Raw genomic sequence first — 15,900 nt, 5'->3', positions numbered from 1 at the left:
AAAGACAGTCATACACATCTGTGATGGCATCAGGGTAAGTGAATAATGGCAGAATAATAATAATGAATAATAATGTTCACCATTTTAGGGTGAACTATTCCTTTAAATGTTTAAAGAAATGAGGCGTCTTAAAAGAAATGCAATGATGAAATCCACTCGAAGAATGAAACTGCAAAATGTTGACGTCAATTCAAACCCATTTAATAGAATAGTTCACCCAAAAATTACAATTTTATCATCATGTACTCACCCTCATGTTGTTCCAAACCCGTATGCCTTTCTTTTGTCTTTGGAACACAAAAGGGCAATTTTTAAAGATTGAACAGGTTGCTTTTTTCATGCAAGTTTCAAAAATGACACAAAAGTTATAAGACGCTTTTATACAAAGCGACTTACAGTGCACTTATTACAGGGACAATCCCCCCGGAGCAACCTGGAGTTAAGTGCCTTGCTCAAGGACACAATGGTGGTGGCTGTGGGGATCAAACCAGCAACCTTCTGATTACCAGATTACCAGTTATGTGCTTTAGACCACTACACCGCCACCACTATAAACTTATCATAAAAGTTTTTGATACGACTTGTGCACTTTATTCCAGCTCTTCTAAAGTCACATGTTTCTGTTGGTGTCATATGGGTTTGTAACGACACAAGAGTGAGTAAACGATGACAGAACACAATTTTTAGAAGAACTATTTGCTTAAAAAGTGAAAACGAACGTCTGTGCACTGAGACATTTCACTTCCGGAACAAATTGGGAATCATAGCGGCAGCTAAGGCTTTTAAAGAAACATTTCACAATATTCAAATGTTCTCCTATTGCATTTCTCTCCCATAAGTGCTTGGCACAGAAACGTGTGTATGCAAATCATATAAACGTATCCAGTATATACATTCTTACAATAATGTACAAACAAAGATGCAAGTGCAAATACAATATGCATGCATGTAACTTTAGAATGACTTTAAAATGGAAATGATATTCACACAAGAGTTTCAGTACTGTAAATATAAACAAATGCAATGACATCAGAGAGCAGCCACACCAGTTACGGGCCAACTCCAGCACACGAACTAAGAGTCTCGACCATCAAACATACGGAAAAGAAAAAGAGTTTGAAATAATACTGACAGGCCACTGTATTCAGTTGTTGGTATGCCACAAAAAATAGGCATTAAACTGGCTGCAGTCACATTTATCAAAAATTGGAAAAAATTTATAAAATGAAATATAAAACATAAAACAAACAAACAAACAAAAAACCTCTCAAAATGATCTTGTCATATCAAGATCCGTATTGGGCAAGTTTCTCAATAAAAATAACCCATTTCAAAAGTAATGACTTAATTGAAAGTCAATAATTGTAATCTGATTACAGTAATTTAAAATGCAATGCATTACACTTCTTTTTTGACTTTAAGTAATTACATTACAGTATTGAATTGGATCAAGATTCAAAATCAGGTGAGCACATGGCTCATTATGACATCATCATGACCTTTGACACCTGTTTATATTGTTCGTTCAGTCTGCGTTTATCACGTGTACTGTAGGGCTGGACGATATATTGAATAATGGTTTGCGATGACTTTATGAAGCAATATAAAATGAAGCATGATGTGCATGTTTATGCACTTTACATTAGGCCATTAAGAATCAACTTATTTGTCATTACGTTAGTTTTACGATTTAAACGCAAGTAGAAAAATGGCGTTAGAGTTGGCTAGTTTGATTCATCTTCGTGAATCGCATCAAACTATTCAATGAATCTATTCAAAAATGATTGGTTTGCGTTATCACTAAAAATGTTCACATAAATGGCTTTTATTTTGTTAAAAATCTTCTATAAACATGTTATTAATATTGCTGTTTATTTATTGTTATATTGGTGTATATGACTAAATACACTGATTACATTATTCCCGTTCTTTACTTACAAAATGTGCCTTTCAAACCTTTTAAAAATAATTTCTAAACTCGTTTATTTTTATTATTATTATATAAGGCATTAAACATTTTGAAACTACTAAGTAGATTTTACTTGGCAACAATGGCTGTTTAGTTTGAATGATGTTGTCCTGATTGAAAACAAATCACCTTTTTAATCCATTTCAAAATAAATAAATAAATACCAAGATCGTCAAAGGCTAAAACAATATCAAGACATAATTCTTTAGCTACATCGCCCAGCCCTAACTGTCTGAAATAATAAAATCATACATAAATATCAGTCAAAATAATTAAAAGCCACATTAAATAACATCGACAACTGCATTTCAACAAAACAAATGCTGAAAATGTTGACACGTTTCCTTTATGTTGCGTACAGGAATAGATCGATCAACCAACAATAAATTCTGTCATGAAACGTTTTATAAACATCGAAATAAAAACCTGTGTGCTCAAACAGGTCAATATACTGTACAGTTCTCCCTTATTTGGCTGTGAAAGTGTCGCCCGCTGGTGCAATCCAACAAATCCCACAAACAGTGTCCGTTCAGTCAGTGCTGGGAGCTGGAATTGTTCGAAGTGTCTCTGTCCAGTGAAGCTGCTGTCTTGTGTTTTAGCAGTTCGATCTGTTTGTGCTGCCGCAGCTGCAGTGAATGCTGTTAGACTCGGGGCTCCAGTCTGTGAGACAGTTCAAACAGTGTCTGCTGACTGTCAATGATGTGCAGGCAATGGACACTCGATCGCACCTCAGGACTGTCACACTGCGAAAGCTCATTTCCTGGGAAGTGTGGAATAGTAGATAAATGTTATGATATTATTATAATTACAGGTGAATTAAGAATATGGCATAATGCATTGAATGTGCAGCATTTTTCAAATGATGCATTTTAAAAGTTCTGGTTCCGATATTGAAGAGTTCCAATTCCTTAATAATTCCCCCAGTACTGGAAGAATAATGGGTTCTATCCATTTAGTTAACAAATGTTCCATTTTTAAAAATTCTAATTTAATAAGTGCTTTTAGTTCTAACAGAACTCTGAATATGTATCTTTAACTGCACGTTATATGAACAAGCAGTCAGTAGTTACAGTTATTTCAGTCTCACAAGTCTTGTGTGCACAGAACACAGTCTTTGATTCATGACTGATTCAAACTGGCAACTCACACGACTGATATTTGAGTCTTTTTGACTGATTCATAAATAAATAAAAGTCTCATAAGTCATTTTTTTGTGAGTCAAAATGACAAACAACCCTGATATGGTCACTGATATATTTCACTTACAGTTTACAGAATAACAACCACAGCACTTTGATCCAAAACAATCATATGATGCATGTAAATTAGGTGTGTTTGATTGGGCGATCGTGTTAAATGTTCTGACCAATAGGAGGAGACTGACCTGTTTGATCTGTCTGACAGTGGCGGATGAGTCGGACCGTGTCTGCAATCATGTGCTACAGACAGATACACACTCGTCAGTATTTCCACAATGATAAAAATGTTTTTTTGCTCACTGATTTTTTAATAATAATAATCAACTCTGTTTTATTGTATAATAAAAATGTAATAATTATAAAAACATAGAAAAAATTAAATATATGTATGAAATAATAACAAAAAACAAATAGGCTACTATTACTAGTATTAATACTTGAATAAATAATAATATTAATAATACTTATACTGCTACAGCTACTACTACTACTAATAAAATACAATACAAATAAAAAGATATAATATATAAAATAAATAAAATATACTTATTAAATAATGACAATAATAAATATGCTATATCTACTACTACTAAAAATGTAATAATTAATACTACTACTAATGCTACTACTAATAATAATGAAAAAATAAACACTAATAAAACAAATATATATTATCAAATATTAATAAAATGAAATATACTTATTAAATAATAACAATAATAAATAGGGCACTACAACTACTACTACTACTAATAATAATGAAATATAAATATTAATAAAATACACTTATTAAATAATAACAATAATAAATAGGGCACTACAACAACTACTACTACTAATAATGAAATATAAATAATAATAAATTAAAAATACACTTTAAAACTTATTTATGACAATAATAAATGAATGAATGAACGTTACATTTATATAGCACTGACACTACACTCAAAGCGCTTTACGCGGTGAACGGGACTCTCAACCACCACCAGTGTGCAGCATCCACCTGTATGATGCGACGGCAGCCATAGTGTGCCAGTACGCCCACCACACACCAGCTATTGGTGGAGAGGAGAGAGTAGAGTGATGTAGCCAATTAATGGATGGTAATTATTATGAAGCCATGATTGAGAAGGGCCAATGGGGGGAATTTGGCCATTTGTGATTTTTAATGACCACAGAGAGTCAGGACCTCAGTTTAAAGTCTCATCCGAAGGACGGTGCCTTTTTACAGTATAGTGCCCCCATCACTATACTGGGGCATTATGATCCACACAGAGTGCAGGGTGAGCACCCCCTGCTGGCCTCCCTAATACCTCTTCCAGCAGCAACCTTAGTTTTCCCAGGAGCTCTCCCAACCAGTACTGACTCAACCCTGCTTAGCTTCAGCGGGCAACAAGTCTTGAGCTACAGGGTGATATGGCTGCTGAATACGTCTAAATAGGCTACTCCTACTTCTACAAATAAAAATGTAATAAATAATAATAATATTACTGCTTATACTACTAATAATAATAATGACAATGAAATACAAATATGAATAAAATACTACTAATTAATTTCCAAACAAATGATTAATTGACACAGTAGACGCTTACCAGCTTCTCAAAATTGACAAGATTATCATGAAATGTTTTGTTCCCCTCATGGATGAAAGTGATATCTGAAAACCAACAGAAACGACAACATTTAAACAATTCAATATAGTGATCTCCAAAATAACGACAAAAGCATTCAAGATGGCCCTGATAGTCGTACTGTGTCTCCTCTCTAAAATAAATCTTCTTTTTTACTGTTGCCATGCAAGTCACTAATAATTAAGAAGCTTAAAACTACAGCCAAACTGCCTTTTGAAAAAAATCTACAATTATTTAGAAACAAACCATCATGCTTAGATATACCAGACTTCCCAATGGTGCCAGAGCCGAGACACAGCAGATATTGTAGAAGGGTCTTCAGGTCAGGTGACAGGAAGTGGGCGGCACGCTTACCTTTAAGCAGCAGAGGCATGAAGGGTATTTTGGGCGGTTTCATCTTCTTGAATGCATCTCTGTAGGCCTTATGATTCATGGATGGATCCTGAAGAGCAGTGTGAAAAATCGGATGAATCTCTTGACCATACTGACCTCTAGAGTTAAAACAGCCAATGTGGATTCTTATCAGGATATGTTTGACTTACCGTCAACAACTCGAGCTCAGAAAACAGCTTCTTGAATTTCCCAGGAACTTTCTGCAGGTAAAGAGACAAGAGGGAGATACTGAAGAAAAGGTGTTGGAGTCCTCACCACCAGACAAGGCAAGATTTGTCGCTGGAAGCATGTTGTATTACACCTGGTTAGGACACATGTAAGCTCCTGTAGAGAGTCAGTAAATCTGTGTTTTACCTCCCACGTCTGGTTGAGGCGACTGACGGCTGCGGTGTTTAAACCCATGATGATAGCGAATGAAGAGTTCAGATTCCTCTGCGCTTTACAGCTGAAATACACAAACACACACTCACAGGTTAGTTATTGCCTTGCAGCAACAGTGTTTGAAACACCCACACAGTTATTAAAGCATCATTGAAGTAGAATGATCACTGAGCAGAGTATAGATATTAACAGGCCCGTAGACAGGGGGGTTTGTATTCATTAATATCATCCTTTACATGAGTTACATGCGCAGCAACTGACGTCATGCACTCATAGCAAAATCTGTGAGCGCGGTAAAGTTTGACGTTCGACATTCGGGTTCGCAGATGTAAGGGACCGTCTGAAAACTCCACTCACTACACTAAAACACAGGAGACGTCCATTCATTCACGTGCAACTTATACATAGGGAAAAAAACTTGTAAAATATATTTTCTCATTCAGAATGTTCTTATAACTTCCCAGAGGACAGACAGACATACTACAGGTGATATTATTACAGTATGATCAATTATATAAGTACAGTATTCAATTATTTTAGTAAAATATTCACTAAAATTCACTAAAATTATATTTTCTCATTCTAAAGATTGTAGTAACTTCCCAGAGGATATATGAACGTACAACAGGTACAATTATTACAGTATCATCAATTATATAAGTACAGTAATCAATTATTTTATAGAAAACAAATCACTAAAATTCACCAAAATTATATTTTCTCATTTTAAAGGCTGTAGTTTATTATTATTATATATTTTTTAAATGTTAGTGATTAAGTAGTAAGTCCTTCTATCCTCTAAAATTGATTACTGTACTTACATAACTGATCATATTGTAATAATCTTACCTGTAGTATGTCTGACTGTCCTCTGGGAAGTTATATAAGAACATTCTGAATGTGAAAATGTATTTTACAGTTGTTGTTTTTTCATGTATAACTTGCACATGAATTGAATGAATGAGTGGACATATATGTTTATCGTAGTGAGTGGAGTTTTCAGACGGTCCCTCACATCTGCGAAACCGAATGTCGAACGTCAAACTTTCCCGCGCTAAATCAGTGAGGCCAACGACATCCAGCTGGATAGTGAGAATGGCGCGAAATGAGCAGGAGAGACGGAAGAGAAAGCAGGCAGCAGCGTCATTGTCGCAGAATATTGAACATATGTTCAAAAAGACTGACAAAGGTTTTGCAGGTCTGTTTTAATAGTCGCAGACAGTAGGGAACATGCAATGCTAAATGCAATTAATACAATTCAACCAACCATATAATCAAGTATTTATAGCAAACAAAAATAGACATAAGACTTTTTGACATCAAAGGGAATTTTGTTTATTTTTGGACAATAAATGTGGAGCCAGTGATTCTCGTTAAGGCGTCTGGAGAGCTGTTGAGACTTACTGGGCAGCGATCTTGATGAACTTCTTAAGCAGCTGGACTCGTTTGCCGAGCGACGGACAGAGCAGCACCTCTGACATCACCCACTGCTGGACCTCATTACAGCGCTGCAACAGGAACTCCAGCGCCACCGTGTGTCCGCCGCTGGCCTGACGACTGAACGTGTAGAAGATCAAGTCTTGCTGTGGAGAGAGACAGACCAGAGGCTGTTATCAGTGTCCAGTGGTTTAGGAGATAAACTAACACTAATGTTTTCCCAGTCTTTCCATTTGCTTTTGAGCATGATAACATGTCCAGTTTTCATCAAGGGGAACAGACTAACACTCCTAAAAATGTTCTCTCAAATTAATTGGTATTATGAAGTTAACTTTATGGGAATGTTGATTTGAACTTTTCCTATAATGAGTTATACTGCTGAAAATATGTAAAATACTGCTAAACTTTTTGCATAATTGTTATGAACAATTATTGTGGGAGCTATTAAAACATTTGTTTATATATATATAAAATATATAATAATGCATTTTTAAAATATTTTATTTTATATATATATATATATATATATATATATATATATATATATATATATATATATATATATATATATATGTATATATATGATAGATAATATAATTATCCAAAATACAGTAAACTATTATGTATAATATATGAAATATACAATAAATAATATTATTTAAATATATTATTTTACAATGATTTTGTTACAAATATTGTAAATAGTTTATTATTTTATTTATTATAATTAAATATGATATTAAAATGTAATATTATTATAATATAAAATATTATATATAATATATGAAATATATCATAATTGAAAAATATTATCCAAATATATTATTTTATATTTTATGTATTTTAATTATATATGATATTCAAATATAATAGAATTATAATCTAAAATAAATTGTTATTATATATATATTATTTAAAAATATAATAATAATAATAATATTTCTTTACAAGTACATTATTTCCACATAGCACTACATAAATAATATAAATGTTTTATATAAATAATTAGGATATTCAGATACTGTTTTCTCTTACCATTGTGAGAACGTTATGATAATCAAATACTAACAACACATATGGATGTTTCAATAACCCTTTTAAAGGAATATTCCAGGTTAAATACTGTGTTCAGCATCTGTGGCATGCTGTCGATTAGCACAGAAAACAACTTCAACTCGCTCAACGGTTTGTAAAACAAACAACAGTGTGCCGACTATTGTCCGAGCTTAACATGTATTTATATTTAAACATTCATCCTCCATGATTTCATGACCACTGCTGTGTATCGGAGAAGCTTCACCTCATGTATGGAGTTGAAGAGATTCCAGTCGAAGTTTGTGAGAGCCACGGTTACGTCCCACGTGTTGATACCCAGCAGTCTGACGGGCTTCTGTCCCAGTTCTGGACACTCAGTCAGGGGCGGCTGAGAGAGAGAGAGAGAGAGAGAGAGAGACCACTATTACAGAACGATTATGGACCATTTACACCTGCTCTAAACGTCCTCCTCAGGAGTTCTGTAATTCACTACAAAACATTTACGATTTGAAGTTGACACGGTTCATCTCACCAGTATCTCGTTGTGATCTCTCCGACAGGCGATCAGTCTACCTGAAGTCACCAGAGATGCAGAATATATTCTGTCATTAGGCTGCAGGACACACTTCTCTGTGGAGGAACAGAGAGAGAAAGAGGCTTTCAGTTTATCTGTCCATCAGCCTGAAATGCTTTGTGTATTTGAGTGTGTGTGTGTGTGTGTGTGTGTGTGTGTGTGTGTGTGTGTACTGACCGCCCCTGTAAGTCTGGGCCACCAGCATCATGTCATCTTCTGATCTGTCCATCCGTTGAGCGACGATGTGCAGCAGTTCTTGTGCAATTACGGCAGGTTTCACTCTCATACTGAGATACGAATCACCGCTCACATACACATGACACGTTACTGACATAGAGAGAGAGAGAGAGAGAGAGAGAGAGAGAGAGAGAGAGAGTTTCAGGCTGAAACATGCTGCCTTCAGAGGCTGTATAATGAGGCATGATGAAAATAAGGTGCTTTTCAAACTGCTCTGAGACCAGTTTGCTTAAGAGTTCCGTTCATTCAGAAGCGTTGTCGGTTAAGCCATTGACTGATTAGGCAGCAAGTCAGTTGCATAAGGTTTCAGATGCAGCCTCAGTATACACAGAGAGGAAGAAACAATGCAAGAGGAGGAATTACCTTCTTTACTCTCAACCGGAGACGGTCGTAGTGAAACACTGTTCTCCTTCAGACTCAATTGCTGGAAGTGCGCTTTATTCTGAAAGGAGAATAACATTTTAATAAACATTTGTATTATATCTCTCTCTCTCTATATATATATATATAAAGTTGAAGTCAGAGGTTTACATACACCTTAGCCAAATATATCCTGTCATTTAATCATAGAAAACATTCCCTGTCTTAGGTCAGTTAGGATCACTACTTTATTTGAAGAATGTGAAATGTCAGAATAATAGTCGAGAGAATGATTTATTTCAGGTTTTATTTCTTTCATCACATTCCCAGTGGGTCAGAAGTTTACATACACTTTGTTAGTATTTGGTTGCATTGCCTTTAAATTGTTTAACTTGGGTCAGATGTTTTGGGTATCCTTCCACAAGCTTCTCACAATCAGTTGCTGGAATTTTGTCCCGTTCCTCCAGACAGGACTGGTGTAACTGAGTCAGGTTTGTAGGACTCCTTGCTTGCACACTTTTTCAGTTCTGCCCACAAATTCTCTATCGGATTAAGGTCAGGGCTTTGTGATGGACACTCCAATACCTTGACTTTGTTGTCCTTAAGCCATTTTGCCACAGCTTTGGAGGTGTGCTTGGGGTCATTGTCCATTTGGAAGACCCATTTGTGACCGATCTTTAACTTCCTGTCTGATGTCTTGAGATGTTGCTTCAATATATCCACATAATGTTCCTTCCCCATGATGTCTATTTAGTGAAGTGCACCAGTCCCTCCTGCAGCAAAGCACCCCCACAACATGATGCTGCCACCCCATGCTTCACGGTTGGGATGGTGTTCTTCAGCTTGTAAGCCTTGCCCTTTTTCCTCCAAACATAACGATGGTCATTATGGCCAAACAGTTCAATTTGTGTTTGTCAGACCAGAGGACATTTCTCCAAAAAGATCTTTGTCCCACATGTGCACTGGGAAACTGTAGTCTGGCTTTTGTAAGGCGGTTTTGGAGCAGTGACTTCTTCCTTGCTGAGCAGCCTTTCAGGTTATGTCAATATAGGACATGTTTTACTGTGGATATAGATACTCGTCCACCTGTTTCCTCCAGCATCTTCACAAGGTCTTTGCTGTTGTTCTGAGATTGATTTGCACTTTTCGCATCAAACTACGTTCATCTCTAGGAGACAGAATGTGTCTCCTTCCTGATTGGTATGATGGATGTGTGCCTTCAGGCATTTGGAAATTGCTCCCAAGGATGATCAAGACTTGTGGAGGTCCACATTGTTTTCTGAGGTCTTGACTGATTTCTTTTATTTTCCAATGATGTCAAGCAAAGAGACACTGAGTTTGAAGATAGACCTTAAAATACATCCACAGGTACACCTCTAATTCAGTACACCTCCTATCAGAAGCTAATTGGATAATTGTCTAATGGCTTGACATAATTTTCTGGAATTGTTCAAGCTGCTTAAAGGCACAGTTAACTTAGTGTATGTAAACTTCTAACCCACTGGAATTGTGATATAGTCAATTAAAAGTGAAACAATCGTCTGTAAACAATTGGTGGAAAAATGACTCGTGTCATGCACAAAGTAGATCTACGAAACGACTTGCTAAAACTATAGATTGCTAATATGAAACCTGTGGAGTGGAGTGTTAAAAAATTAGTTTTAATGACTTCAACTGTACATGTGTATATATATATATATATATATATATATATATATTGCCGCTATTTTGGTGGCACAAGGGGGACCTACACAATATTAGGCAGGTGATTATATAATAGTATAATCCAGAGAAACTGAGCTGTATATATATATATATATATATATAGATAGATATATATATATGTAATATGGTTATAGTATAATATATTTTATAATATACAAAATATGTAAAAATATAAATGTTTTAATTAATGAGAAAATTATATTTCTTAATATTGTAATTTTATATATATGCACTATAATTTTTAAATTATTATAATATAATACACACATATATATACATATACATATATATATATATATAAATTATATAATAAGGATAAAAATAAATGATAATAAAACATATATTTTATTTATTATAATTTATGTAATATAAATGTAATACTTTAACAATTAAAGAATTTAGTGGCCTATTCTCATGACATCACTAGAGGTTTGAACTACAGAACAGGCACTAAAAAGTGCATCTTAAAATAAATTAAAATAACTATTGGCAAGATTTTAGAAAAGCATTCATGCAATACCGACAACTGTCGCTTAAAAAGCTTTTTGACCATTTATTATCATCATGCTCCCCGTCTCATGTCCTTTCTCTCACCTTTGGGTTTGGAGAATAATCATCCACCGTGCTGAGAGAAAAAGAAGAAGAAAGATACCAAAATTACAGACTTATTATTGTGACATTCAAGGATCAAGCAGTGTAAAGAATGGACAGTTCAGAGATGGTCAGACATGACTGGCTGATTTAACACCCCTGTCAGCCAATCATGTGTGAGGAAGTGTCCGTCTAGACAGACAGAGATGTGTGGACCAGCTGTCTGCTGTGAGACGCTGTGAGTGTTAGTTTCTCTCTGTCACTGAACTACATCCATCTATCAGAGATGCAGTGCGCTAACAGGACGTGACAGACAGAGTACATATGTCACCATCCTGTGCTGCTTTTATCACAAAATCTTTCCATGCAGATCCAAACGGTGGTTTTTATTTTTTTGGAAAAAGCTTTATGGAATTAACTGTTATGACTCTTTATCTGATGTTTCTCTTCAAAAATATATGCAAATGAGTCCATTGTTGACATCCAGTAAGAGTATAGAGCTTTCAAATGAATGTAGATGGCATAGTTTAGATCATTTGCTCTTGAAAGAATATGATGAGAAATGAGAGCAAATGTCTTGTTTTGTTCTCCATATAATCTCATTGTTGTAAGGAGAAACAACTGAGATATTAAAAAGATCTCGTTAATGATTTTTTGCCAATCAGATTTCTCGAAATGGGCGTAAGCGTCGTTTATCTCCTCTTCTTACAGCGTTCATAATCACACCTGCGAGCCTGTCATCCCATTTAGCAGGATTACGATGAGCATCAGCTTGCCAAGGAACCCGAATGCGGAATCTGGGAGCCTCCGTGGACAAACGGGACCGTTTCCATGCTAAGCGGACTTCGGGAAGGCTAAGCTGATGAAACGACAGCATGTAAGAAGCTCAAGAGAGCCCAATACGACGCTGCTGCATCATCAGAACTGTGTGTTTGTGCGCTTTTGATTTGTGAAGGCCAAATGTCCTCCCAAACTTGTTTAAAGCTCATTGGTAAGGACAGTTTAAGAGGTTCTCACTAATCAAAGTTCATCATATTGTCTTAATTAAAATACTAAATACTAAAAAGTATGTGCGTGACACTCACTGTCTCCGTCGCAGAAGTTTCTGGAATTCCTTCAAGTCTTTTTCCAGTGTTGGAAACTCATAAATGTCCTCCAGCACGTATCGATACAGCGTCTGCAGATAAAGAAGATAAAACAGAATATAAAATGAATAGATTCACAAAATACACCTTACAAAAGAGCAACTTCATTCACATTCACAAACAATGTGAACGGGTAAAAATATAAATTTTCTGATTAATCGCAAATGAACTTTTATTGTACTTCAACGTTTACTGCAGTTTTGGTTGTGTTCATTTGGATATCTGTTGAATAAAAAAGCACTTAAACTGCATAGTTTGGCCTCATATTATTGTAATGTATAAAATAAGAACTTTACCTGTATTATTTACCGTATTCGCTGGAAAGAATAGCTTTCAAATGTAGCAAAATGGACATTATAATGGAAATATATCCAAATTAATCAGAATGGCATTAAATTTAATCGAAATCAGAATCGAGAGCTTGTGAATCAGAATGAAGTTTTTACGAATGGCATCAAACCTGCATTAGCAAATCTTGTAATGAATTGTTGAATCTGCATTTGTAAACAGTCTCACATTTGTGGATATCTTTGGATTTGTGTATGTATATCTTACATTTTGATTTACAAGTACATTTCGTCAACGTACACATTCTATATGAGCCCTAGTACAGCAATCGTGATTCGTCAATGTGTCTTTTATGGTAAAGTAGTCATATCAAGTTAAATGCAGAATCCATTTTGCTCTTCATTTGTGACGTCCATACATCTTACTCCACGTTGAGATATACAAAGCGCCAAAACATGGATTGATGAAGACATAATTTGTGTATATGAGGCTGTTAGCCCACAAAAACATAAAAAAACATAACCTTAAATGTACGGTGGAGAATAAGGGAGGTGGCAGGGCCGTTTATAAACATATGGGGTCCCCAAGCAAAATCTTACTATTATTGCATAAAACGCAAATTCCTATTTTTTTTTCAATAAATTAATAAAAAGTTAACAATAAATTAAGAAAAAATAGGTATACAACTTAACAATAAATGACTGTAAATAACAAAAAATACAATATACAAAAAAAAAAGATGAAATGCATTAGGGAAATAAATGTGTTGAGGGAGGATGCATTTACCGGCTCCATGATATAAAATAACGATGCCTACATCACCAGCTTGTCTTATGCACAAACTCTAAAATAAATATACACACACACACACACACACACACACACACACACACACACACACACACACACACACACACCTGTGATGAGCAGAGAGCATTTGTGTAGTCCTCATGGGTGCTGTAGCATTTGATGGAGTGTTTTAGTGTGTTTCATGTGTAATTTAGGTGGTAAAACATGAGCGGTCATCTCCAAGCATGTCTGGCCCATCACAACCAGCTTTCAACAACCCCCCCATCCCCTTCTCTTTCTGCCTGTTACTAGGCAACCATCACCTGGGAAACGCTTCATGTAATGATGTACAACACGACCGTGAAACAGCCCCATCGCTGCAATGACACTTTGGTTGCCATGGAAACACTGCGTGAGTGTGTGTGTGTAAGTGAGTGGGTCGGTAAAAAACAAGGCGGGGACAAGATGAGAATTTGTGATGTGTGTGTGTGTGTGTGTGTGTGTGTGTGTGTGTCTCAGATCTTTTAAAGATGACAGAGTTAAATCTGTTTTTCAGTGAAAGAACCCCGTGAAAAATCTACACCTGCATAAAAATACACTAAACACTGTGACAGACAGACAGACAGACAGACACACACACACACACACACACACACACACACACACACACACACACACACAGTAAACACCTATACACACAAACGAACAAACAATAAACACCCATACACACACTAAACACCTACATACACACAAACAAACACACACACACACAATAAACACCTACACACAATAAACACTTATACACACAATAAACACCACATACACAATAAACACCTACACACAATAAACACTTATACACACAATAAACACCACACACACAATAAACACTTATACACACAATAAACGCCACACACACAATAAACACTTATACAGTACAATAAACACCTACACACACAATAAACACCTACACACACAAATGAAAAAATAAAATAAAAACCCATACACACACAAACACAAAAACAAACACAAAATAAACACCTACATACACACATTAAGACCTACACAAACAAACACACAATAAACACCTACACACACAATAAACACCTACACACAATAACACTTATACACACAATAAACACCTACACACACAATAAACACCTACACACACAATAACACTTATACACACAACACCTACACACACAATAAACACCTACACACACAATAAACACCTACACACACAATAACACTTATACACACAATAAACACCTACACACACAATAACACTTATACACACAATAAACACCTACACACACAATAAACACCTACACACACAATAACACTTATACACACAATAAACACCTACACACACAATAAACACCTACACACACAATAACACTTATACACACACAATAAACACCTACACACACAATAAACACCTACACACACAATAACACTTATACACACAATAAACACCTACACACACAATAAACACCTACACACACAATAACACTTATACACACAATAAACACCTACACACACAATAAACACCTACACACACAATAACACTTATACACACAATAAACACCTACACACACAATAAACACCTACACACACAATAACACTTATACACACAATAAACACCTACAAACAAACAATAAAAACCCATACACACACAAACACACAATAAACACCTACATACACACATTAAGACCTACACAAACACATACAATAAACACCTACACACAATAAACACCCACACACCCCAAAAAACACCTACACACAATAAATACCTATACATACACACAATAAACACCTACACACAAAATAAATACCTACACACAGAGACACACAATAAGCACCCATACACACACAAACAAACAATAAATACCTATGCATACACAAACAAACACACAATAAACACCTACACACAAAATAAATACCTACACACAGACACACACAATAAGCACCCATACACACACAAACAAACAATAAATACCTATGCATACACACAAACAAACACACAATAAACACCTACACACAAAATAAATACCTACACACAGACACAAACACACAATAAGCACCCATACACACACAAACAAACAATAAATACCTATGCATACACACAAACAACACACAATAAACA

General features: G+C 35.4%; 1 protein-coding gene across 2 annotated transcripts in view; it reads right to left on the bottom strand.

Moving 5' to 3' along the window:
* Positions 1–15,900, bottom strand: part of LOC127650181 (rap guanine nucleotide exchange factor 5-like) — a 65,458-nt gene continuing 49,558 nt past the window's right edge. For both annotated transcript variants that reach the window (XM_052135430.1, XM_052135431.1), the window contains exons 14-26: positions 12,621–12,712; positions 11,539–11,569; positions 9,223–9,301; positions 8,800–8,949; positions 8,581–8,678; positions 8,314–8,436; positions 6,981–7,159; positions 5,550–5,640; positions 5,345–5,395; positions 5,157–5,244; positions 4,764–4,828; positions 3,354–3,408; positions 1–2,729 (exon numbers count right to left, since the gene is read on the bottom strand). In XM_052135430.1, coding sequence (XP_051991390.1) covers positions 2,611–2,729; positions 3,354–3,408; positions 4,764–4,828; positions 5,157–5,244; positions 5,345–5,395; positions 5,550–5,640; positions 6,981–7,159; positions 8,314–8,436; positions 8,581–8,678; positions 8,800–8,949; positions 9,223–9,301; positions 11,539–11,569; positions 12,621–12,712 — 1,221 coding nt within the window. In that variant the 3' untranslated portion in view covers positions 1–2,610. The remainder of the gene's footprint in view (positions 2,730–3,353; positions 3,409–4,763; positions 4,829–5,156; positions 5,245–5,344; positions 5,396–5,549; positions 5,641–6,980; positions 7,160–8,313; positions 8,437–8,580; positions 8,679–8,799; positions 8,950–9,222; positions 9,302–11,538; positions 11,570–12,620; positions 12,713–15,900) is intronic.

This window comes from Xyrauchen texanus, chromosome 10 (genome assembly GCF_025860055.1).
Source record: "Xyrauchen texanus isolate HMW12.3.18 chromosome 10, RBS_HiC_50CHRs, whole genome shotgun sequence".
Lineage (NCBI taxonomy): Eukaryota > Metazoa > Chordata > Actinopteri > Cypriniformes > Catostomidae > Xyrauchen > Xyrauchen texanus.
The sequence above is the reverse complement of the archived record's forward strand: the minus strand, read 5'-3'. Positions and strand labels throughout refer to the sequence as shown.